The sequence below is a fragment of the Mobula hypostoma genome, chromosome 8 (genome assembly GCF_963921235.1).
Source record: "Mobula hypostoma chromosome 8, sMobHyp1.1, whole genome shotgun sequence".
NCBI classification, from domain to species: Eukaryota; Metazoa; Chordata; class Chondrichthyes; order Myliobatiformes; family Myliobatidae; genus Mobula; species Mobula hypostoma.
In genome coordinates, this window is record NC_086104.1 from 54,078,959 (window position 1) to 54,104,154 (window position 25,196).

General features: G+C 40.2%; 1 protein-coding gene across 18 annotated transcripts in view; it reads right to left on the reverse strand.

Annotated features, from left to right (window-relative positions):
* nrxn1a (neurexin 1a) overlaps positions 1–25,196 on the reverse strand; it is a 1,799,241-nt gene that overhangs the window by 1,608,926 nt on the left and 165,119 nt on the right. For 16 of the 18 annotated variants that reach the window (XM_063055858.1, XM_063055840.1, XM_063055852.1 and 13 more), the window contains one exon: positions 1,299–1,316. The exons of 1 other annotated variant lie outside the window; for it this stretch is intronic. Coding sequence is in view for 16 of the 17 variants with exons in the window: in XM_063055840.1 (XP_062911910.1) it covers positions 1,299–1,316 (18 nt within the window). In the remaining variant the exon portion in view is untranslated. The remainder of the gene's footprint in view (positions 1–1,298; positions 1,317–25,196) is intronic. One more of the 18 variants, XM_063055854.1, reaches the window with a different exon arrangement.

Genomic DNA, 25,196 nt, shown 5'->3' on the forward strand with positions numbered 1-25,196 from the left:
CCAAGTACTGCTAGAAGTTAATCCTCCCACCTCTCTATGGCAGCTGAAGAGACCTCTGAAAAGTGCTGACCTATTTCCTTGACCATCGAACAAGGAATTGCTGTATGTAAAATATCCTAGTCATGTTTTAACAGCCTTAATGGGGAGCGAACTGCAATAATGATTTCTTAAAGCTAATATGACCAAATTTGATGACATTTTCTGTGGCTTAGAATTTTGCATTAGTGCCATATAGAGCTTTTTTAGAGCACAAATTAGCTGAAATACAATATCTAGACATGAAAATATTATTTTCAGAGCTTCACAATATTAATACCAATAGGGCAGCTTGGTTGAATTATTGAGAAAATTAATCAGTGTTTTACCTATAATAGACCTTGTTCAGAGGACCATTATTAAAAACTGACAGGGATTTTAAATCACAGTTAACTTTCCAATAAGATTCTGGCTCAAAGTTGACCAACACCTGGTGTTTGCCTGACCTAACATACTTAAATTCCTTTTCATGTATTTCTTTAAATGGAAGGCAGTATTTTTTTTATAGACTAATGTACAGAATGATTAAGATCTGGATTTGACCAACTAGAAGGGCATTTGAATCACTGCTTCCAAAAAGGAATTAGGATGGGGCTTGATATGTAATAGTTGGCAGAGCCGCAGTCAAAGGAGAGGGAATGTAATTTTATAAATTTAGCTCTGTAAGGATGCAAGGACTAGATTGGCTACGGTGCACTCCTATGTTCGAGTGATTCTGCAAGCAGGCATCCTGAGAGTTGGGTAGATTTGATCAAATGGAGGCAAAGTTATCTAATGCAGAAAAGAATTGTGGAAATTATGACTTTGGTTCTACAACTGATAAGAAACCCTTATATGTACATCTGTCCATCAGTGCCCGTCATTCGTTCACCAGCAGGGCTGACTGGGTACTCATCAAACTTCGGGATAAACCATTGACAGGTAATTTCAAAAATGCCACTCAGACATAAAACAGACTTATAATTACATGGAATTTTTTGTCTTGTGAATGACAAAACAAAAACATATTTAGTCTTAAGTGGTAAATTGTCCACAATGTGTATTCATACTGAATTTTAAAATGTTTGCATTGCTTAACTTTTAAAAACATTTAACTTAATATCATATAAATTCATATATTTTACTGTGCCATTGGCTTGCAATTAATAGCACTAGATGAACAAAAAGCTGATACCATTTTGAAAAGGAATTTGTTTAAAATTTTTACATCTTACCACCAACAAAAAACAAGCTTATAAAAGTAAATCGTGTGAAGCACCCACCTTCAACATAGTTGTCTTCTGTGTGCACAGGCAGGGAAGGAGAAAAAGGAAAAAGACTCATTAAGCAGCATGCAAATTGGAGTTTGCCTCTGCATGTTCTGATCATGCAAGGCATTAAACACAACATGCAAGTGTTCCATCAACAACATTGAACAGAAATAAGCGTGAAAGAAGCAGTGCTCTTTAAAAGTCAGCATAATTGGAAAAAAGAAACAATATATAAAGGGAAGAAAGTGCAGTCTGCCTCTAAAGGCTTAAGTGGGTAAATATATTTTTAAAACTGTCAGGAAAGCTGAATTAGAAACAATAGACATAAAATTATTACTCTTGCATTTCCCATTCTTAATTAAACTTTTAAGACAGATTCACAGGATTTTAAAATTACAACTTCTATATACTTGAAAAGCAAAGAAGATACTAAAGCTAAACCAACAAAATATTCTATTGAATAAAGCAAATGAAGCCATTATGCAAATACTTATCTAAAACAATTGCATAATTTAGCAATATAGCAAGTTTGTAAAAAAGAGGATAATTTCATATTTCATTTCTACCATTTTTCAAGTTTTCATGCAACTATCCATTGCTCCACACATCATCTAAAACAAAAGATTAAGTTACTTGCACAATAGTGTCTTAATGAAAGGCAGAAGTTTAATGACAATTTATTGAAATTTGTACTGCACTGATTCAAAAACCATAACAATGAGTTTGGTCCATAAATTTTATTAAATTACAGAACTAATGAGCTTGCTTCATAATTCAATTTTTATGCCTACTATTCCTTAGCAAAGTATTTATTTTTAAACAAAAATAGAAAATGTTGAAAATATTCAGGCTAGGAGGAGTTTATCATAGTGGACTGGACTTCACAACCTCTACATTCTACTCAACAGCTTACTTTCTTTATGTTCTCACCCTATAACTGCCTAAATTGACTCACTGACCACATTACATTGTACACAGCTTAACGCCATAGTTAAACCAGGTTGCCCATATCAAATATATCCCCACCACACCCCACCCCACCCTCTCTGCAGTTTTTCAAGCTTCCTTCGCCTCCCTTTCAAGTCTGATGTTGTTGTCTATGCAGCCTGAATTACTGCCTATTTGCAGCACCTTCTGTTGTTAGTTTAGATTTCCTGCATTGCTGCTCTTTTCATCTTCAAGTATTTATTCTTCACTGTTCCATACATAATCCTTTATTACTCTATAAAGAGACAAAATTAAATAATCAAATAGCATTTAAACACTCCCCATTCTCTTTGCTCTACCTTATCTTATACTCGATGAAACATGTTGCATCATGATTCTAACCGCAAACACACAAATCTAGCAGCTCATCTATCAAAATTTCATAAATTAAACATAATTTTGAAAAAGTTTATTTTAAATTATATAACACATAGATCCTAGAGATGATATAATGTTCTAATAAAATAAGGCCATAAGGTCATAAGATATAGGAGCAGAATTAGGCCATCTAGCCCATTGAGTCTGCTCCACCATTTCATCACGCAGATCCATTTCCCGCTCAGCCCCAGTTTTCTGCATTCTCCCCATATTCTTGACTAATCAAGAATCAATCAACCTCTATCTTAAATATACCCAATGACTTGGGCTCCACAGTCACCTGTGGCAAAGAATTCCACAGATTCACCACTCTCTGGCTAAATAAATTCCTCCTCATCTCTGTTCTAAATGGATGTCCCTCTATTCTGAGGCTATGTCCTCTGGCTCTACACTCCCCCACCATCCTCTCCTAATCTTCCCTTTTAATATTCAATAGCTTTTAATGAGATCCCCCCCACCCTTCTGAATTCCAGTGATTATAGGCCCACAGCCATCAAAAGCTCCTCACATAAATTATTCAATCCCAGAATCATTTTTGTGAACTTCCTTTGAACCCTCTCCAATGAAAGCACATTCTTTCTTAGATAAGGAGTCAAAAACTTCTCAGTATGTTCCAAATGAGGCCTCACCAGTTCCTTATAGAAAATTAACATTACATCTTTGCTCTTATATTCTAATCCTCTCAAAATGAATACTAACATTGCATTTGCCTTCCTCACCACTGGCTCAACCTGCAAATTAATCTTTAGGGAATCCTGCATGAGGACCCTCAAGTCTCTTTGCACCTCAGATTTTTGAATTTTCTTTTTACTTAGAAAATAGTTTGTTTTTATTTCTTCTACCAAAGTGCATGACCACACACTGTGTGACACTGTATTCCATCTGCCCATCCTCCTAACCTTACTGTAACCTCTCTGCTTCCTCAAAACTACCTGCACCTCCACATATCCTTCTATCGTCTAATAGCTTGTATCGTCACAAAACCATTAATTCCTTCATCCAAATCATTGACATATAATGTAAAAAGAAGCAATCCCTACACAGACCCCTGTGGAACATAATACTCACCAGCAGGCAACCAGAAAAGGCTCCTTTTATTCCTACTGTTTGCCTCCTGCCAACCAGTCACTGCTTTATCTGTGATAGTATCTTTCCTGAAATACCATGGGCTCTTAACTTGTTAAGCAGCCTCATGTGTAGCAACTCATCACAAAATGTAGCATTATAATTAATGGACAGCAGCTCAGTACTTTTTCCAAAATATTTATAAAACCTAAAGTACTGCTGCACCACCAAGTTATTTGCCTAATATTTTCCAGGAAACTGAAGCTCAAACATGTTCTCTGTTTGGTTAATTATATGGCATAGAGTTATTATACACCAAATGTATCATTTGCTTTTAGTTGTGCTGCAGTTTACTTTTGCCATAAGCAATCCATAGTTGATGCACACTTCTGAAGTGGAACTCAGAATTCGAATCAAATTTATTATCACTGACATGTCATGAACTTTATTGCTTTGTAGCAGTAGTACAGTGGCTTTCAAAAAATATACTACAAATTACAAGAAGATTCCTGAGAGTATCCTTACACCATCCTGTTAGGTCACCAAGCAACCTTATCAGTATCACTCATTTGTATTATAGATGCAGTTAACTTATGAATTGATGCTGTATTTTTAAAGCATTGTTGAACACATCTCAGTTCTGCAGTAATTTTTCTTTAAAGATCCCACAGTTAAATTTATAACATAGAAAGCAAGTTTTGATTAAAGCCATCTAAGAGCTACCAAAACTGCCACACCATCAAATAATTTGATTTGTAAAATACCCTCCTTTATTCAATTTAGTAGATGTTCTGCTTTAGTGTATGTAACTGCAATGTGATTTCATTATTTTTGGAATATGTTCTGCAGGGGCAGTGGACAGTGCAAACATAATTAATTTAAATGGACTCTTGATATCAAATACCCAAGCAAGAAGATGTAAGTAGCTTACAGGATCCACCCAGTTTACAACAGAGTTCTGTTCTTGTAAGCCTTTTGTAACCCACGCAGTGCACAAATCAGAAATGTGGCCATATATCGAGTCACCAAGTGACAGAAGATGCCTGTAACCCTGGAACAGCTAACAAACCAAACCAGTCAGTCTCCCAAGTGCTTTAATGTATATATGCACAGCACACAAGTTGGGCTTTTATAACCTGGGAAGGACCAACAGTTGCTTCTTGCACTTTATTTGCTTAACCTTAACATTTTTTAAATAACCCTAGGTCCTTTGGTCTGTGATTTTATCACTTATTTTTTTAAGAACTTGAACTCTCCTCTAAGGTATTTAATTATTCTTAATTATCAAAATGCTGTCAGGATGATGCTTCATGATACAATGCCTAGACCAAGATACAGAAACTCCTCTGACATCAGAATCAGAATCAGGTTTATTATCACCAGCATGTGACGTGAAATTTGTTAAATTAGCAGCAGCAGTTCAATGTAGTACATAATCTAGCAGAGAGAAAAAATAATAAAATAAAACATAATTATAAATAAACAAGTAAATCAATTACATATATTGAATAGATTTTTTAAAATGTGCAAAAACAGAAATGCTGTACATTTAAAAAGTGAGGTAGTGTCCAAAGTTTCAATGTCCATTTAGGAATCCGATGGCAGAAGGGAAGAAGCTGTTTCTGAATCACTGAGTGTGTGCTTTCAGGCTTCTGTATCTCCTACCTGATGGCAACAGTGAGAAAAGGGTATGCCCTGGGTGCTGGAGGTCCTTAATAATGGACGCTGCCTTTCTGAGACACCGCTCCCTAAAGGTGTCCTGGGTACTTTTGTAGGCTAATGCCCAAGATGGAGATAACTAGATTTACAACCTTCTGCAGCTTCTTTCGGTAACAGTGTCTCATCTGAGTTGGGCAGCAGGCTGGATCAAGGAAAAATCCACCCATCTACAATTCGTGAAGTTGTTGAAAAGTAATGGCAAGGTTATCAGTGTTTACCAATATTAATAAGTAAAATCAGATAGCAACCTCATATCTTTACTTATACAGTTTAATTTGCAAATCGTTAGGCTGCTGTGAATGCTGCTCTCCTCCTCTTGCATGTTACTGAGAAATTTGGTTTAAAAATAATAGAATGGCATGAGCTTGTACTTAATGACATATACTCATAAAATACATCATAAAATATTAGGATCCATTCAAACTTAAGTATAGTTTCAAACAGCGTTATTTTAAAATTACTGTAGATAATTCCACAGGCCTTGAAAAACTATATATGGGAAATCAGCTTGCTGAAAAGGAAGTGCAATTCTTTTCCCTTATGTACATTATCGTTTTCTTTTACTGCTCTTTCTTTCCTCATCATTTTGCATTCTGAATATGATCCAGCTTGTATTGTGAAAATACTTATACCCTGTTAATAGAACAAATTGTGGAGGCAAAGTATAACATGCTATCATAACTATGCAAGTCTATTATAAATTGTCCAACACCTTTTTATATTTCTAATTACATAAAGTTCCAGTGCAAAAAAAAACACTGAGGGATTGTAAATTGAGTTGTACTAAATGACTGGGTCAGTGTATTCACTGCTGACCATATAAATCAGGCTAGCATTCCTCATTAATGAATAATTTGAGAAATGATATCTGATTAGGCTTACATGCAGAGGAGCACAAATGACTTCAGGTCTGTCCCTCTCAGGCACTTTTCTCTCCTTATTTCTGAATATGATATACATTACTAGGGACTGATGGCTATAAATAATCAATGTGTTTATCTCTGGCGGTCTGCCAAGAGTAGAAGATGAAGTGAATGCCCCTTGGTCTTCGTTCACTTCACAAGTCTGCAATACTAAGCAGAGATGAAAATGGACAGAGTTGTGTTATTATGTGAGGCAATGGGAAGAAGGATGTTGGTGGTTGGTGGAGGGGGGGTGCACGGGAAATGGGACATTGAAAATGAACACTAGAAACAGAATAGAAGCATAATACAAGTAGATCCTTGAGCCTCTTTATATTCATGTGAGTAATCCATGCAAACCACTCTCAGCTATCAAGGGAGTTCAAATTGTGCATGTGTAAGTGAAATATCTGCATAAGATACAAGAGTGTGGAAGAATAATAAGAAATAAAGAGTAATGGAAGCTGAGGTGTGTTAGAGTACTTTTTGGGATTAGGTCATTAACACATAGTAAATGGCTTCAACCACCAGTCTTTTGTTTCTTGACAATACATTTCCTAAAAGCTGTGAATATCAGAATCCCAGTCCATTTGTAACAATGCACTTTCTAAAAGCAGTGAATACCGGAATACCAGTCCAGACGCTGCTGATGAGAAGGTGTGAGGTTTGCATGCAGTTTCAAAGACAGCATTATCTATACTTTGTAAATATCGACGTCCTTCATGTTAAGCATGTAAAATACCAAACAAGTGCATTGTGGATTCAGTTTGGAACAATGGATTCCTGAATACCAGTCCTGATGCTGCTGGCACCAGTAGGATGGATGTAATCAGGAGGTGTGAAGTTTGTATGTAGCTTCAAAAGAAAGCATTGTCTATACTTTGTAAATATGAAATGGTCCTTTGTGTGTGTAGCAAATAAATATCGAGCCCCACGTTGGGCAGCAGACCTTTCCACCGAAAGGGTCTCTATATGTCTGTTGTACCTTGTTTTGTCAAATAAAGAAGCTGCTTTGTATCTACCAATAACTCTCTCTCTGGTGATTTCATCCACGCAACAACAAGGTGAAAGTGCAGAAACTAGAAATAAAATTGTCCCAATTTCACTATTCATTTATTTCCATAAATGCCTCCTGGCCTGCTGAGTTCCTGCAGCATTTTCTGTGTATTTCAGAAGTAAACATCTAAACTGAAGATGTTACTCACCATGTTCTCAGGTATCAAATAACAAAGACGTATAGATTAGCAATAGAAAAATAATATTAGCTTTCAGAAAGCAAATGAAACCAGTGCTTCCAAACCACCAAATGGAAGTTTAGTCCTCGAGAAAAACTGTATCACTCTTCCTGTCAAGATGGTGGAGTTAGTGAAACCCAACAAACTGAGAACAGTCTGCTTGCCCCAGTACATCCTCAGACTGTGTTGGCTGTTGATGCAAACAAAACATTTCACAAGAGTTCTTCCTGTCCTTCCTACCATCCCATTAGCCTCCTCATCCAACACATCATTCCCTGCAACATCCACCATTTTCAAAGGGATCATACCGCTAAACATATCTTTACCTCCTCCCCCCACCCTGCTTTTCATGGAGTTCACTCCTTCTGCAAGTTGAGAGGGATAAGGGCAGATCAGAAGTGTCAGTATTGCAGTTGAACAAAGGAGACTATGGAGCCATGAAGGAGGTGCTGGCCAAAGTTGACTGGTCGGATATCCTAGCAGAAAAGACAGTGGAACAGCAATGTCAGGTATTCTTGGGAATAATGCACAAGGTGCAAAATCAGTTCATCCCCTGGAGAAGGAAGGATTCAAAGGGGGGAAAGTAGCCACAGTGGTTGACAAAGGAAGTCAGAGATAGCATAGCATTAAAAAAGTATAACAGAGCTAAGGTGAGTGGGAAGACGGATGATTGGGAAATTTTTAAGGAGCAACAGAACTTAACTAAAAAGGCAATATAGGGAGAAAAAATGAGGTATGAACGCAAGCTAGCTAGGAATATAAAGGAGGATAGCAAAAGTTTTTTTAGGTGTGTGAAGAGAAGGAAGATAGTTAAGAACAATGTTGGGCCCTTGAAGAATGAATTAGGAGAAATTGTTATGGGAAACAGAGAAACGGCAGACGAATTTAATAAGTACTTTGGATCTGTCTTCACTAGGGAAGACACAAGCAATCTCCCAGATGTATGGATGGGCCAAGGACAACAGGGTAACAGAGGAACTGAAACAGATTGACATTAGAAAGGAAACGGTGATGAGTAAACTGATGGGACTGAAGGCTAACAAATCCCCAGGTCCAGATGGTCTGCATCCTAGGGTACTAAAGGAGGTGGCTCTGGAAATTGCGGATGCATTGGTGATCATTTTCCAATGTTCCTTAGATTCAGTATCAGTTCCTGAGTATTGGCCAATGGCTAATGTTATCCCACTTTTTAAGAAAGGAGGGAGGGAGAAAACAGAGAACTATCACCCTGTTAGCCTAACATGAGTAGTGGGGAAGATGCTAGAGTCCATTATTAAAGATGAAATAGCGGCATATCTTGATAGCAGTGATAGGATTGGGCCGCGCCAGCATGGATTTACCAAGGGCAAATCATGCTTCACTAATCTATTGGAGTTTTTTGAGGATGTAACCAGGAAGATAGACACGGGAGATCCAGTGGATGTGGTGTACCTTGACTTTCAGAAGGCATTCGATAAGGTACCACATAGGAGGTTAGTGGGTAAAATCAGAGCTCATGGCATTGGGGGGAGGATATTGACATGGATAGAAGACTGGTTGGCAGATAGAAAGCAAAGGGTAGCAGTGAATGGGTGTTTCTCGGAATGGCAGATGGTGACTAGTGGGGTGCCACAGGGCTCGGTATTGGGACCACAGCTGTTTACGATTTACGTCAATGATTTAGAGGAAGGCATTGTGAATAACATCAGCAAGTTTGCTGATGATACTAAGCTGGGTGGCAGTGTGACATGTGATAAGGATGTTAGGAGAATTCAAGGTGACTTGGATAGGCTGGGTGAGTGGGCAGAAACTTGGTAGATGGCGTTTAATGTGAGTAAGTGTGAGGTTATTCACTTTGGGAGCAAGAACAGGAAGTCAGATTATTACCTAACTCCACACCGTTCAGATAAGGGAGAAATACAAAGAGATCTAGGAGTACTTGTTCATCAGTCTCTTAAGGTGAATGAGCAAGTGCAGCAGGCAGTGAAGAAGGTTAATGGAATGTTGGCCTTTATTACAAAGGGAATGGAGTACAAGAGCAAGGAAATCCTTTTGCATTTGTACAGGGCCCTGGTGAGACCACACCTGGAGTATTGTGTGCAGTTTTGGTCTCCAGGGTTAAGGAAGGACATCCTGGCTGTGGAGGAGGTGCAGCGTAGGTTCACTAGGTTAATTCCTGGGATGTCCAGACTGTCTTACGCAGACAGGTTAGAGAGACTGGGCTTGTACATGCTGGAATTGAGGAGATTGAGGGGGGTTCTGATTGAGACATATAAGATTATTAAGGGATTGGACAAGATAGAGGCAGGAAATATGTTCCAGATGCTGGGAGAGTCCAGTACCAGAGGGCATGGTTTAAGAATAAGGGGTAGGTCATTTAGGACAGAGTTGAGGAGGAACTTCTTCTCCCAGAGAGTTGTGGAGGTGTGGAACGCGCTGCCTCAGAAGGCAGTGGAGGCCACTTCTCTGGATGCTTTCAAGAAGGAGCCAGATAGGTATCTTATGGATAGGGGAATCAAGGGTTATGGGGACAAGGTAGGAACCGGGTATTGATAGTAGATGATCAGCCATGATCTCAGAATGGTGCTGCAGGCTCGAAGGACCGAATGGTCTACTTCTGCACCTATTGTCTATTGTCTTCTATGATTCCTTTGACCACTAGTACCTCCTCACTAATTTCCTTCCCGGTGCTTATCTCTGCAAGTGACCCAAGTGCCACACCTGCCAATAAACCTCCTCCCTCTCCTCTATTAAGGGCCCCAAACAGTCCTTCCAGATGAGGAAACACTTCACCAACAAATCTGCTGAAGTCCTCTATTGTGTCTGGTGCTCCTGATGCGTCTTCCTCAACGTTGGTGAGATCCATTGTAAACTGAGGACACATTTTGTCGAGCACCTCCGTTACATCTGCCACAAGAGCCATCCGTTGTTGTCTCATTTTTACTGTGTACTTTACCAGCAGTTATGGTCAAAATGACAATAAAAAGTGATTTGACTTGATAGCAGAACTTCCTGGTGGGCAAGGTCTTGGCCCCCTCTTTCCTCTCCTATCAGATTCCTTCTTCTCCAGCCATTAACCTTTCACACCCACCAGGCTTCACCCATCACCTTCCAGCTAGCCTCCTTCTGCTCCCCCCACCTTTTTATTTATGAATCTTATCCATTCCTTCCTAGTCCTGAAGAAGGACCTCAGCCCAAAATGTCAACCATTTACTCATTTCCATAGATGCTGTCTGACCTGTTGAGTTCCTCCAGCATTTTGTGTGCGTTGCAACACATTTCACTGTATGTTTCAATGTACAGGGTTCTGCAGTGCCTTTTTGAAATGCTACTCATGTGCTGGTCCCAGGACAGATTCTCTGATATAATCACACCCAGGAATTTAAAGTTACTGACCCTTTCAACCTCCAATCTCCAAACAAACACTGGCTCATGGAATCCCCATTGTCTTCCTCCTGTTGTCAATAATTGGCTTTTTGGTTTTGCTGACACTGAATGAGAGGTTGCTGTTGTGGCACCACTCAACCAAATTTCAATCTCCCTCCAGTATGCTGATTCGTCTCCACCTTTGATTCAGCCCACAACATAGTGTTATCATAAATATGGCATTGGAACTGTACTTAGCCTCACAGTCATACGTATAAAGTGAGTAGAGTGGGGGGGTCAAAGCATACAGCCCTGTGGAACCCCTGTGCTAGTAGTGATTGTGATGAAGACAATGTTTGCAATTTGTACTGACTAGGATCTGCATGTAAGGAAGTCGAGGATATACAAAGAGGTATCGAAGCTTAGGTCTAGTAGCCTAATGATTAGTTTTGAGGGGATAACAGTGTTGAACTACAACCTTTTTCACCAGAGAAGAGAAATTATAGAGACAAGGACACATTAAGAAAGGCAGAGAAGAATAGCCAATATTGGCGTTCTTCTTGTGCCTTGTGGCAAAATAATAAATCCAAGCTAGTCCAATGCAAGGGTCTCTCTTTAAGAAGATGCACCCACATTTAGACAGATTGACATCAAAGAAGAATAATCAGAAATCACAGCACTGCAGTCAAACAATATTCTTCCAGGTTTTGTCCATCACAACACAAGAATGTCACTAGCAAAATCTTCTCAGGTGAGAACCTTCAGTCTAGCATGACAACCCCGTAAACAGTTTTTTTTAAATTGAAGATTGACAGAAGGAAACAAATAGTTTTTGAGACCATTGGTTTTATCATACAAAATAATGGTTAATGAAAAGTGAAAGAATTGAGGAGACAAAATTTTATTTTGAATTGTGCATGGAAGTGCAAAATTACAGCTAATACAGCTCAGCGCTTTGGAGTTCAAAGTTCAATCACTGCATCCTCTGTAAGGAGTCTCTGGTGCTAAACGGCTTTTTATAATTGATAGTTCTTTCAAGGTTCTATTGAAGACCCTGACCTGGAATTACACTCTGACTTCGGTTCTTTGCGGGATTGGGAACTGCTCCCAGGGCCTCACAACCAGCCGGTTTTTAATATTCCAAGGATACGGCCTGGAAGGTGAGCAAGACTTCAGGATTCCGGATTTTCATGGCTCTGGAAACATGCTGATTCTAGGCCGGTGGCCCTGACTGGACCATCGCAGGAGAAAATGTTACAACAGTAGCAGCGGGTTAGCTGTTAGGGGTTGTGTGTCCAGAGAGCTGCACCTTTCTGGGGCCGACTCTCTGGGCACAGAGCTCGGAAAAAGCGATGCAACAGACTTTTAACACTGCAAATCAGCGAGTTTTTTGTTACATCTCCCCACTTGCTGTGAAATGGGGAAAACTCATTTTCCCTTATTAGGGAGAGAGAGCTTGTGGTATGTCAAATTACTGGGTGGACGAGTAGTTTTTGGGGTACTGCAAGACTGTCTTTATTGACGCTTGTAGCACGTTTTAGTGCTCGGTGGAGGGCACTGATGTTTTTTGCTGGTGGGGGTGGGAGTGGGAGGAACCATTGCCTTACTACTGCTTGTGCATGGGAGGGGGAACTGGGGAGGGGGGCTTTGACGTTCTAATGTTTACTTGTCATTCATTCTTTGTGGCGCACCTCTGTTTTGTGGATGTTTGCAAAGAAAAAGAATTCCAAGATATATATTGTATACATTTCTCTGACATTAAATGTACCTATTGAAACCCTCCCTGTGGAATTCATGTGCTTTCTCTGGGTTCTCCAGTTTCCTCCCACAGTCTAAAGAGACACTGATAAGTTAATTGTTTAATGTTAATAGTCCCATGCTTAGAATAGGGTAAAGTTGGGGGTTGCTGGGTGGTGCGCCTTGAAGGGCCTATTCTGAACTGTATCAGTAAATGAACAAACATAATCACAGTAGTAAACCAAAACAAACCCATTAGTGAAATCTGTTAAGAGAAGTGGTTTTCACAGCAGGAAGTCACAAGGAATATCAACACAGAGTTGAAGACAACATGAACAATGGATAATCGAACTAATAGAGCATTTATGCCATCAATGATAATAGCAGAAAACAGTTTAACTTCAAGATAAACATAAAGTTAAATGGTCAGAATCACAAACACCAGTGTGTGTGTGTGTGTGTGTGTGTGTGTGTGTGTGTGTGTGTGTTGCTTCAGATAAATGGCCAGTGTATTTATTTACTGGAAATAAACGTGATGTCCATTTCAGGCAAGGATATGTACCCAAGTTCAACCAAGTACCATTACTGAACTGTGAACTACTGCAGACTTACGTCAGGTGGAATATTCAATGAGTTAAACAGGACTGTGAATGCTTGTCGTGATTATACTAATTGACCCAACATTGATACACCAAGGTTATCTTGAGAAATTAAAGCTGAGCTCGAAAGAAATCACACTTGAATAAACTGTTGGGAAAGCATGCAGAAACATTTAGATACCCAAACTGGTATAAAAATAACCATAGTAGAAGCCAAACTACTATAAGCTTTGACTGTGTTGAAGAAGGGGACGGAAATATGTTAGGAAAATATGGTGAATGATGCCATTGAACTAAGGATTTGACAAAAAGGTGTACTACTGCTTCCTCCATATGATTTAATATGCTGAGCTGTAAGGAACCAAAGTAATCACCAATCAAGATCTGTCATGTGCAAATGTACAGCTGAACATGGATAAGAGTCAATAATACCTGACAATCAATACATTTATGTATTTACTCATCTACAGAACTGTATTATGGCATGAAATTGTCACCAATAATCTTTAACACCACTTCAAAATGTAGAGTAGCAGTTAGCGTGACTATTACAGTGCTGGAGTTGGAGTTGAAAGTTCAATTCTGATGTAGTCTATAAGGAATTTGTATATTCTTCTTGTGAACCTGGGGGTTTCCTCCAAGTACTCCAGTTTTTCCCCTCGTTACAAAGACATACCCATGCGTAGAGTAATTGGTCATTGTAAATTGTCCTGTTGTACAGCCTGGGGTAAATAGCGGGGTTGCTGGGTGATGCGGCAGGTTGAGCCAGAAGATCCTGTCCTGCACTATATAAACAAATAAATAAAATAAAATAAAAATGTAGAATCAAGATGGTACCTGAAAAACACAAGGACCCCAAACAAGGATTGCTTCAAATATTAAAAATGCTCATGCAATTATGCAAATAAAATGAAAAGCTCCAAGCGTGCATTTGTACAGAAAATGATGGATTATCTTGGGCTAAAAGTTGATGCAAACTGATTGCAATCAGCCAAAGAAAATGTAAGAACAATTGCAAAATCAAAGAAATGTAGAACTCAGATCATTCTTAGGCATTACATCAGTAACAGAAGAAAGGTAAAGAATGGAATTGGCAGTAAGAACAAAGAAGGTGCATAATTTCCTTACATTATTACCTTAAATGTTGAAATTTTAATGTGCAGTGATAAATTATGAAGTGGGACTATAATAAGTCTTGCAGTTAGTAATGATCCAGGAATGCTAATTTGCATTCTGTACAATGACGATGAGTGAAAAAAGCTCTTTTCAAATTAAGTAAGAGTCATTCAGAATCGTTTGAGGATCGACAAGTGTTTCTTCAATGTTGGAATGAACATAGGCTGCTAAATTCCCAGGGCTAGATGAGATTTATCTCAATATTGTTTTGGAAGCAAGAGAGGAAATAGTAGCAGTTGCAATGGAGATTCTTATATCAATGTCAGCCGCAGGTGAAAGAATGCTTTTCTGATTGAAAGTCTCTCACCAGTGGAGTACCAGAATGTTTTTTGCTGCAACACTTGTTATTTGTGGCATATATTGATGATATAGATGTGAATATAGGAGAGATGATCAACAGGTTTTCAGATGGCATGGAAGTTCATAACGCTGCGGAAAGTGAGTAAGGTTATAGACAGCTAAAGCAAGACATTGATCAGATGGAAATCTAGATGAAATTTAATCCAACAAATCCAAGGTTATGCATTTTGTGAAGTCGAAAGAGGAAGGAGGTATAGGCCTTTAAGAAATGTTGATGAATATAGGAACATAGGGATCCAAAAGTGGAAAGAGACTTGACAAGGTGGCGCAGGTGGCATATGGAATACTAGTCTTTATACGTTGTGGCACAGAATATAAAACTTCACATAAAATATAACACCACAACTTTACAAGACACTATTAAGGCTGCACTTTGAATATTGTGTGGGGTTGTGGTTGCCATATCTAAGCACTAGAGAATGCAGAAGAGGAGATTCACCAGGATATTGCATTGGACTGGAGGACTTAGATTCCATGATGATAGGCTAGGCTTATTTCCATGAATCAAAGGAGGAAGAGGGGTGACAAGATAAGAGGCATACAAAATTGTAAGAGTTATAGATTATCGTCAGAATCATTTTTTTTCATGGTAGAGGTAACACAAGCAAGAGGGCACAGGTCTAAGATTAAAGGAAGGAGTATTCAATTTAAGGGGAGCTGCTTTTTTTTAAAACAGAAAGAGTGATTAATATCCAGTGAAGGAATAAAATCTCTACATTTAAGAGACAAAAGATGTCGTGAAGAGAAGATGGTGGCGCGATGCAGCTCGCAGCCGCCACTCTGGTGGTGATGTGTTATTTGTCAAGTAGGGTGCCGTGCACAATCCTGATTTGATGGAGACACACGTGAGTGCATGGAGGAACATCTGGTGACACTTCTGAAATGTCTGCTTCGCTGCTGCTGCTACTGTGTGGTCCAGAATCTCCGGAGGAGAGGGCCCCGAGTCCTCGGCTTTGCTTGTTGCTCGGCGGCCAGGGCAGGGTCGAAGCACTTGGCAGAGGATGGTGCTCAGAAAGGCTGTGTTGGAGGGGCTGGTCGGAGGCTCAAAGTTTCCTGACAGACTCAGAGTCCGCTGCAGTCGGGTTCTTCCAACAGTGCTGCATCGGCAAGTTGGCGACGCTTAGAGATTCATGGCAGGGAGAGTTTCTCCCTTCTGCCACCTACGTGAGATGATGAGTCTATCGGGACTTTGAGACTTTCGCTCTTTATCAAATTATGGTATTGCTTTGCACTGTTGTAACTATATGTTATAATTATGTGGTTTTGTCAGTTTTAATCTTGGTTTGTCCTGTGTTTTCTTGTGATATCATTCTGGAGGAACGTTGTATCATTCTTTAATGCACGCATTTCTAAATGACAATAAACGAGGACTGAGTGTCCTCATAATCATAAAAGACCATAAGACATCGGAGCAGAATTAGGTCATCTGGCCCATTAAGTCTGCTTCGCCATTCAATCATGGCTGATCCTTTTTTTTCCCTCCTCTTCAACCCCAGTTCCTGGCCTTCTCCCTGTAACCTTTGATGCCATGCCCAATCAAGAACCTATCAGTCTCTGCCTTAAATACACCCAACAACCTGGCCTCCACAGCTGCATCTGACAACAAATTCCACAAATTCACCACCCTTTGGCTAAAGAAATTTCTCTGCATCTCTGTTTTGAAAGGGCGCCCCTCTATCCTGACGCTGTGCCCTCTTGTCCTAGACTCTCCCACCATGGGATACATCCTTTTCACATCTACTCTGTTTAGGCCTTTCAACATTCGAAAGTTTTCAGTGAGAAATATATATTGACATATACAAACGTTTGTAGATAGGCAACTGAAAAGGAATGTATAGAAGAATACTCATCTAATGAAGATAAATGGAATTAGTGTTTCTGTTCTGCGCAATTCTCTGATTCATATTGTACAGGCTATAATACTTCCATAGAGAATTCTAAGCTCTTTCGTCAACAGTATCAATAATCACTACAATAAGAAAGCAAAGATGAGCCATCATTTCTATGTTTGCATAATCAAATATAGAAATTGAAAGAAATAGCATTTAGACATGCACTTAAATAGCCAAAGCATAGAAGGATGGAAGTAGTGCACATAGGCAAAATGTGGGGATCCCAATGAAACCTATTTCATATTGAAAGGCATAGAGAGAGTGGATGCGGAGAGGATGTTTCCTACAGTGGGTGTATCTAGGACCAGAGGGCACAGTCTCAGCATAGAGTGATGTCTAGACAGCTATAAGGTCAAATCCATTGGTGTATTTAAAGCAAAAGTTGATAGATATGGCGAGAAGGCAAGAGATTGGGGATGAGAGGGTTAATAAATCAGCCATGATGAAATGGCAGAGCAGACTGAATCAGCCAACTGGCCTAATTCTGCTCCTGTGTCCTATGGTCTTAAAAGGCTAGTAATGACATGGTGGGACAAAGGGACTGTTTGCTTTAAAATAAATTTGTAGATATGATATAAAAGTTATCATTTGAAAACTTAGACATTGATGTAAAGGAGTGATCTTGACATTGAAGATATAAAACAATGCTTTTCCAGTTGAAGAAAGGATAGCAAAGAAGATATTGCTCTGATGGAAGAAGGTGAAGAAATGTAAGAAAGATAATCTGAATCAAAAACATGGTCAGATAAAGTTTAAAGACATTTAATAACTATTAATCTAACAGCAAATGGAAAAAGAATGTATCAAATGGAGACACAGAGAGCACTGTACTAAGCCTATTGAAAAGTTGGGTTTTGGAAGAATGGTTGAGTATTTAATATTCTGGATTCTGAGCATGAAAGTAATAGGTAAAAGATTTTTATTAGTCTGGATGACAGTATATTCCTCTGGTCAGTAGCTAAGTACAACTGGAGAGACAAACTAACGATATCTTTCTCAGAAACAACACATTGATTGTGAAGAGAATTCAGATGAACCAACATGCTCTATCATATATTAACACAGAGAATACTATTCATGAATCAGAATCCACTTTCTCAGTCTTGGCTCAAAAAAATTGGTTTAGATAATGGTCAGAACTGTTACTTGTCTTTACTTGAGGTCTACATGAAACAGAATGGTGCTAAAACAAACACTTATCTAACCAGATCATCCAGTGTCACAAGGTAAGGCTAAGAAAGCTGTAAAATTGTTGAAAAAGCACAAAAGAAACATGTGTTGAAGTTTAACAATGAAATGTTAATTAACAAAACTTGTGAAGTACAGATCATAGCTATAATGCACAATAAATTATGCTTTTGTTGAGCTACTAGTGATCAGTCATTGGTATTAGGTGATCAGCTGAAAGTCAAAGGTAAAGTCCTGCACAGAGTTAAGTAGAAAGCTAAAAAGTAGGACCACAAGGGTAGTAATTTCCATCTTGCTGCTTGTGCCACACAGCAGTGAGGGTAAGAATGGAATAATTTGCAGATGAGTGCATAGCTGACGAATTGGTTCATGGACAGATTTTCATATTTCTGGATCATTGGGAATGGTATGACCTGTACAAAAAGGATGAACTCAAGGACAATCAATATCTTTGTGGGAAGATTTTCTAGAGCTTTTGGGGAGAGTTTAAACTAATTTGGCAGGGGAATGGAAACCAGTGTGATAGGGCTGAGGATGGGCTAGATGGCATAAAAGTGGGTGCTGTGTGTAGAGAAACCGTGAGGAAGAATAAGCAAATAATAGTGCAAAACTGCAGTCAGTGAGATGAATTAAAGTGCAACATAGGGTAAAATTGATAAAAACAGGACTGAAGGTGTTATATTTGAATGTATGCAGTATACAGAATAAGGTAGATATCAAGATGCACAGTGAAAGATGTCATTGTGGGCATCACTGAATTGTGGCTAAAAGAACATCATCACTGGGAGCTTAACATGTAAATAAACACACTGTTTTGAAAAGTACAGGCAGGGAGGCAGAGGGGGTGACGCGCTCTATTCGTAAAAAATTAAATCAAGTTGTTAAAACAAGCTACATACAATCAGAAGATGTAGAACCTGGGTAGAATTAAGAAGCTGAAAGGGTAAAAGTGACCCAGATGGGTGTTATATGCAGGCCTGTGAATAGTACCCAGGATGTGGAATACAAATTACAACAGGAGATAGAAAAGGCACATAAAAAGGCCAATGTTTCCATGATCATGAGGGATTTCAATATGCAGGTAGATTGAGGAAAAGAGGTTGGTACTGGATCCCAAGAGAGGGAATTTATAAAATGCCTACAAGAAGGCCTTTTAGAGCAAGTTATGGTTGAGCCCACTTGGGGAAAGATGATCCTGGATTTGGTGTTGTGCAATGAACAAGATTTGATTAGAGAGCTTTAGGTAAAGGAACCTTTAGGAAGCATTGATCTTTATACGGCAGAACTCACCCCACAGTATGAGAAGGGGAAAAAGTCAGATGTATCATTATTACAGTGGTGTAAAGGGAATTAAATAGGCATGGGAGTGAAGCTGGCCATAGTTGATTGGAAAAGGACACTAGCACGGATGGCAGCAGAACAGCAAAACCTGGGGTTTCTGGGAGCAAATTATAAAGCACAGCATAGATGCATCCCAAAGAAGTAATAAGGAGAGGATGATGTGACGGCAGTTGACAAGGGAAATCAAAGATAGCAAAAAAGCAAAAGAGGACATATAATACAACAAAAAATAATGGGAATGTAGAGCATTAGGAAGCTTTTGGAAAAGAAGGGAAATAAAAAGCTCTAGAGAGAAAAGATTCAATATGAAGGTAAGCTAACCAATAATATAAAAGAGAATACAAAATGTTTTTCAGGTATATAAATAGTCATAGTCATATTTTATTGATCCCAGGGGAAATTGGTTTTCATTACAGTTGCACCACAAATAATTAAATAGCAATAAAACTATAAATAGTTAAATAGTAATATGTAAATTATGCCAGAAAATAAGTCCAGGACCAGCCTATTGGCTCAGGGTGTCTGACCCTCCAAGGGAGGAGTTGTAAAGTTTGATGGCCACAGGCAGGAATGACTTCCTATGACGCTCTGTGTCGCATCTCAATGGAATGAGTCTCTGGCTGAATGTACTCCTGTGCCCACCCAGTACATTATGTAGTGGATGGGAGACATTGTCCAAGATGGCATGCAACTTAGACAGCATCCTCTTTTCAGACACCACCGTGAGAGAGTCCAGTTCCATCCCCACATCATCACTGGCCTTATGAATCAGTTTGTGGATTCTGTTGGTGTCTGCTACACTCAGCCTGCTGCCCCAGCACACAACAGCAAACATGATAGCACTGGCCACCACAGACTCGTAGAACATCCTCAGCATCGTCCGGCAGATGTTAAAGGACCTCAGTCTCCTCAGGAAATAGAGACGGCTCTGACCCTTCTTGTAGACAGCCTCAGTGTTCTTTGACCAGTCCAGTTTATTGTCAATTCGTATCCCCAGGTATTTGTAATCCTCCACCATGTCCACACTGACCCCTTGGATGAAAACAGGGGTCACCGGTAACTTAGGTCTCTTCAGGTCTACCACCAGCTCCTTAGTCTTTTTCACATTAAACTGCAGATAATTCTGCTCACACCATGTGACAAAGTTTCCTACCGTAGCCCTGTACTCAGCCTCATCTCCCTTGCTGATACATCCAACTATGGCAGAGTCATCCGAAAACTTCTGAAGATGACAAGACTCTGTGCAGTAGTTGAAGTCCGAGGTGTAAATGGTGAAAAGAAAGGGAGACAAGACAGTCCTCTGTGGAGCCCCAGTGCTGCTGATCACTCTGTTGGACACACAGTGTTGCTAGCACACGTACTGTGGTCAGCCAGTCAGGTAATCAATAATCCATGACACCAGGAAAGCATCCACCTGCATCACTGTCAGCTTCTTCCCCAGCAGAGCAGGGCGGATGGTGTTGAACGCACTGAAGAAGTCAAACACCATGACCCTCACAGGCTCGCTGGCTTGTCCAGGTGGGCGTAGACACGATTCAGCAGGTAGACGATGGCATCCTCAACTCCTAGTCGGGGCTGGTAGGCGAACTGGAGGGGATCTAAGTGTGGCCTGACCATAGGCCGGAGCAGCTCCAGAACAAGTCTCTCCAGGGTCTTCATGATGTGGGAGGTCAATGCTACTGGTCTGTAGTCATTGAGGCCGCTGGGGCGCAGTGTCTTCAGCACAGGGATGAGGCAGGATGTTTTCCACAGCACAGGAACCCTCTGGAGCCTCAGGCTCAGATTGAAGACATGGCGAAGTACTCCACATAGCTGAGGGGCACAGGCTTTGAGCACCCTGGTACTGACACCATCTGGTCCTGCAGCTTTGCTCGGGTTGAGACTTTTCAGCTGTCTTCTCACCTTCAGCTGTGAAGCCCACCTTGGTGGTTTCGTGTGGGGAGGGGTATAGTCATGAAAGCAGGGTGGGGGACTGTGAGGAGGGGTAGGAGGGGAGAGTGGAATATGTGTTGGTCAGGGGCCGACAACAGATGACTCACGTGGGGGATGGGGAAGGGACAATGTCAAATCTGTTAAAGAACAGGTTAAGTTCGTTGGCCCTATCCACACCGCCTTCAGCTCCTCTGTTGCTAGTTTGCCAGAACCCAGTGATGGTCCTCATCCCACTCCAGACCTCTCTCATGTTGTTCTGCTGGAGTTTCCACTCAAGCTTCCTCCTGTACCTGGCCTTAGCCTCCCTGATGCTGGCTTAGAGAGAGAGAGACAAGAGTGGATATTGCATGGCTGGATATTGCAAGACTGAGAGAGAGACAAGAGTAGAAATTGCATGGCTGGAAAATGACGCTGAAGAGGCAGTAATGGGGGACAACAAAATACTGAATGAACTTAATAAGTTTATTGCAACAGTCTTCACTGTAGAAGACAGTGAGAGTATAACAGAAATTTGAGTGTGTCGGGAGACAGAATTGAGTGAAGCTGCTATTACTAAGAAGGCACTTGGGATGCTAAAAGATCTGAAGTTAGACAAATCACCTGGACCAGATGGAAACACCCAGGGTTCTAAAAAAGGTAGTTGAGGAGATTGTGGAGGCACTAGCAGTGATCTTTCAATAATCACCAGATTCTGGAATGGTTCCAGAAGACTGCAAAATTGCAAATATCACTCCACTCTTTAAGGAAGGGAAGCAGAAGAGAGGGAACTATGGGCCAGTGAGCCTGACTTAAGTGGTTGGGAAGATGTGAGAGTCCATAATTAATGAAGACATATCGGGGTTCTTGGAGGTACATGATAAAATAAGCCATTGTCAGCACGGTTTTCTCAAGGGAAAATCTTGTCTGAAAAGTCTGTTGAAATTCTATGAAGAAATAGCAAGCAGGATATATATAGGAGAGTCAGTGGATGTTGCTTATTTGGATTTTCAGAATGCCTTTCACAACGTACCACACATGAGTCTGCTTCACAAGAGCCTGTGGTATTACAGGAAAAAAACCAACATAGATAGAAAATTGGTTGACTGGCAGGAGGTAAAGAGAGGGAATAAAGGAGGCCTTTTCTGGTTGACTGCCGATACTGCTGGGGTTGGTGTTGGCACTGCTTCTTTTCATATTATATGTCAATAATTTGGATGATGGAATTGATGGCTTTGTAGCCACATTTGCAATTGATATGCAGGTAGGTGGAGGGGCAGGTAGAATTGAGGAAGCAGGGATTCTGCAGAACTTAGATTAGAATTCGCAAAGAAGTGGTAGACAGATATAGTGTAGAGAACTGTATAGTCATGAACTTTGGTAGAAGGAATAAAGGCACAAGAGTATTTTCTAAACAGGGAGAAAATTCAAAAATCAGAGCTACAAAATGACTTGGGAGTCCTCATGCTTGATTCCCTTAAGTTCAACTTGCAAGTTGAGTCAGTGGTAAAAAAAGCAAATGCAAAGTTAGCATTCATTTCAAGAGGACAAGAACATAAGGGCAAAAATGCGATGCTGAAGTTTGACAAAGCATCGGTTAGTCTACACTTAAGCGTATAGTGAGCGGTTTTGATCCCCTTATCGAAGTAAAAATGTGCTGGCACTGGAGAAGGTCCAGAGGAGGTTCACAAGAATGACCCCAGAAATGAAAACTTTAACATATGAGGAGAATTTGATAACTCTGGACCTGTACTCACAGGAGCTTAGAAGAATGAGGTGGATCTCATTGAAACCAATCAAATATTGAAAAGCCTAGATGAAGTGGATATGGAAAGGATGTTTCCAATACTGGGAGAGTCTAGGACCAGAGGGCCTAGCCTCAGCATAGAGGGACGTCCATCTAGAACCGAGACAATGGTGAATCTGTGGAATTCATTGCCACAGAAAGCTGTGGAGTCCTCGTCGTTGTATATCTTTAAAGCAGAGGTTGACAGGTTCTTAATTAGTCTGGGTGTCAAAGCTTACAAGGAAAAGGTAGATGAATGGGGTTGAGAGTGATAATAAATCAGCCATGATGCAATGACAGAGAATAATCCATGGGCTGAATGGCCTACTTTGGCTTTTATGTCTTATAGTCTTAATGCATGGAAAATTTGAAATATCACTGAGATGCCAAAGATTTAGTATGCTTCAGCTAAGTCTTGAGTATGGAAGAGAGGAAACTGAGATAAAAGGCATGTCTCAGGTCAGAGTCATATGTCAGCTTTGTACAGCACAGAAATGAGCCCTTCAGCACACCACCTCCATACCAACATTTATGTCCATTTACACAAAGCTCCTTTCCCTGCACTAGCACCATATTCTACAAAAGTCATGAAGCAAAGCAAGTGAGGCAATGCTGTGTAATTAGTATTTTAATATCACCTAGTGATTCAAAGATTCAATATTGGAGTTGTAGTTGACATAATTGTGAATGTAGTAGATAAAAATCATAATTGCACAAGCAAACTACTTAATGCTAGAAAGAGATACAGTGCTTATAAAAAGTATTCTCCTCGACCCTTGGAAGTTTTCATGTTATATTTTACCACATTGAAACACTGTGGAATTAATTTGTCTTTTTTTTTTGACAGTGATCAACAGAAAATACTCTTTCATGTCAAAGGGAAAACAGATCTCTGCAAAGCGGCTTAATTAATTACAAATATAAAACACAAAATTATTGATTGCATAAGTATTCAGTCCCTTTAATATTTGTAAGGGATTCGCAGCCCGTTCTTTAATTAGAGCCTTCAGCACTTTGGGCATCAAGGGAGAGAGGAGGAGGAGAGCTATCCGCAGTACCACCGATGTGGCAGAGAGGGCCTCAAGATGGCTGTGGCTCCAAAGAGGAGAGCCATGGAGTCATAAGTAGCTAGCCATCTGGACACAAGCTGGGGTCTGATCAGCCCTGGCTGTGTCACCTGGAGGAGGTTGTATGATGTTGAAAGACCTGAAACACCCGATGATTCCAGGAACATCACTGAAGATGTGTCCAGAAGCATCAGTAGATGTATGTACACAGCTGACATACCAAATCATCACTGGTGTTAGAATCACATAATTAGTTAAATAGAGATCACCAGTGTGCAGTCAAGGTGTTTCAATTGATTGTAGTAAAAATACACCTACATCTGAAAGATCTAATTGTTAGTGAGTCAGTATCCTGGCAAAAACTACACCATGAAGACAAAACACCCCAAGCAACTGTGCAGAAAACTTACTGAAAAGCACAAGTCAAAATGCAAGAACATTTCCAAGTCACTAAATAACCCTTGGAGTACAGTTAAGTCATTCATCAAGAAATAGAAAGAATATTAGATTAGATTGAACTTTGTCATTGTGCTGAATACAGATACAAAGACAATGAAATGCAGTTACCATCCAACCAGAAATGCAAAGAATAGTGTTATTTACAAAATAAGTGTGAATAAAAAGTAAGTGCTACAGCACACGAATATAAAAGTACTGAGACAGTACAATATGAGCGCAATACTGCTTAGTGCTGTGATGTGAGGTTCAGCAGTATCATAGCCTCAGGGAAGAAGTGATTCCTGTACCTGCTGGTGCGGGAGCAGAGGCTCCTGTAGCGTCTACCTGATGGGAGGAGAGGAAAAACTCCATGGTTAGGGTGAGATGCTGGATAATGCTTTTTGCCCTGCCCAGGCAGCATTTATGGTAGATGTTCTCAATGCTGGGCAATTGGGTGCTGATAATCCACTGGGCAGTTTTCACCACACGCTGGAATGCTTTGCGGTCCTATACGGGACAATTGCCATACCACAATAAGATGCAGTTGGTGAGTATGCTCTCAGTGATACAGCGGTAAAAGTCTGTCAGTATCCTGGGACAGAGGTGAGCTTTCTTGATGCCCCGCAGGAAATAAAGGTGCTGTTGAGCCTTTTTGATCAGGATGGAGGAGTTCAGGGACCAGGTGAGATCCTTGGAAATGTGGACACCAAGGAATTTGAAGCTTGATACAGGCTTCACTACAGCTCCGCTGATGTAGACGGGGATGTAAGTGTAGCTTCCAGCATGC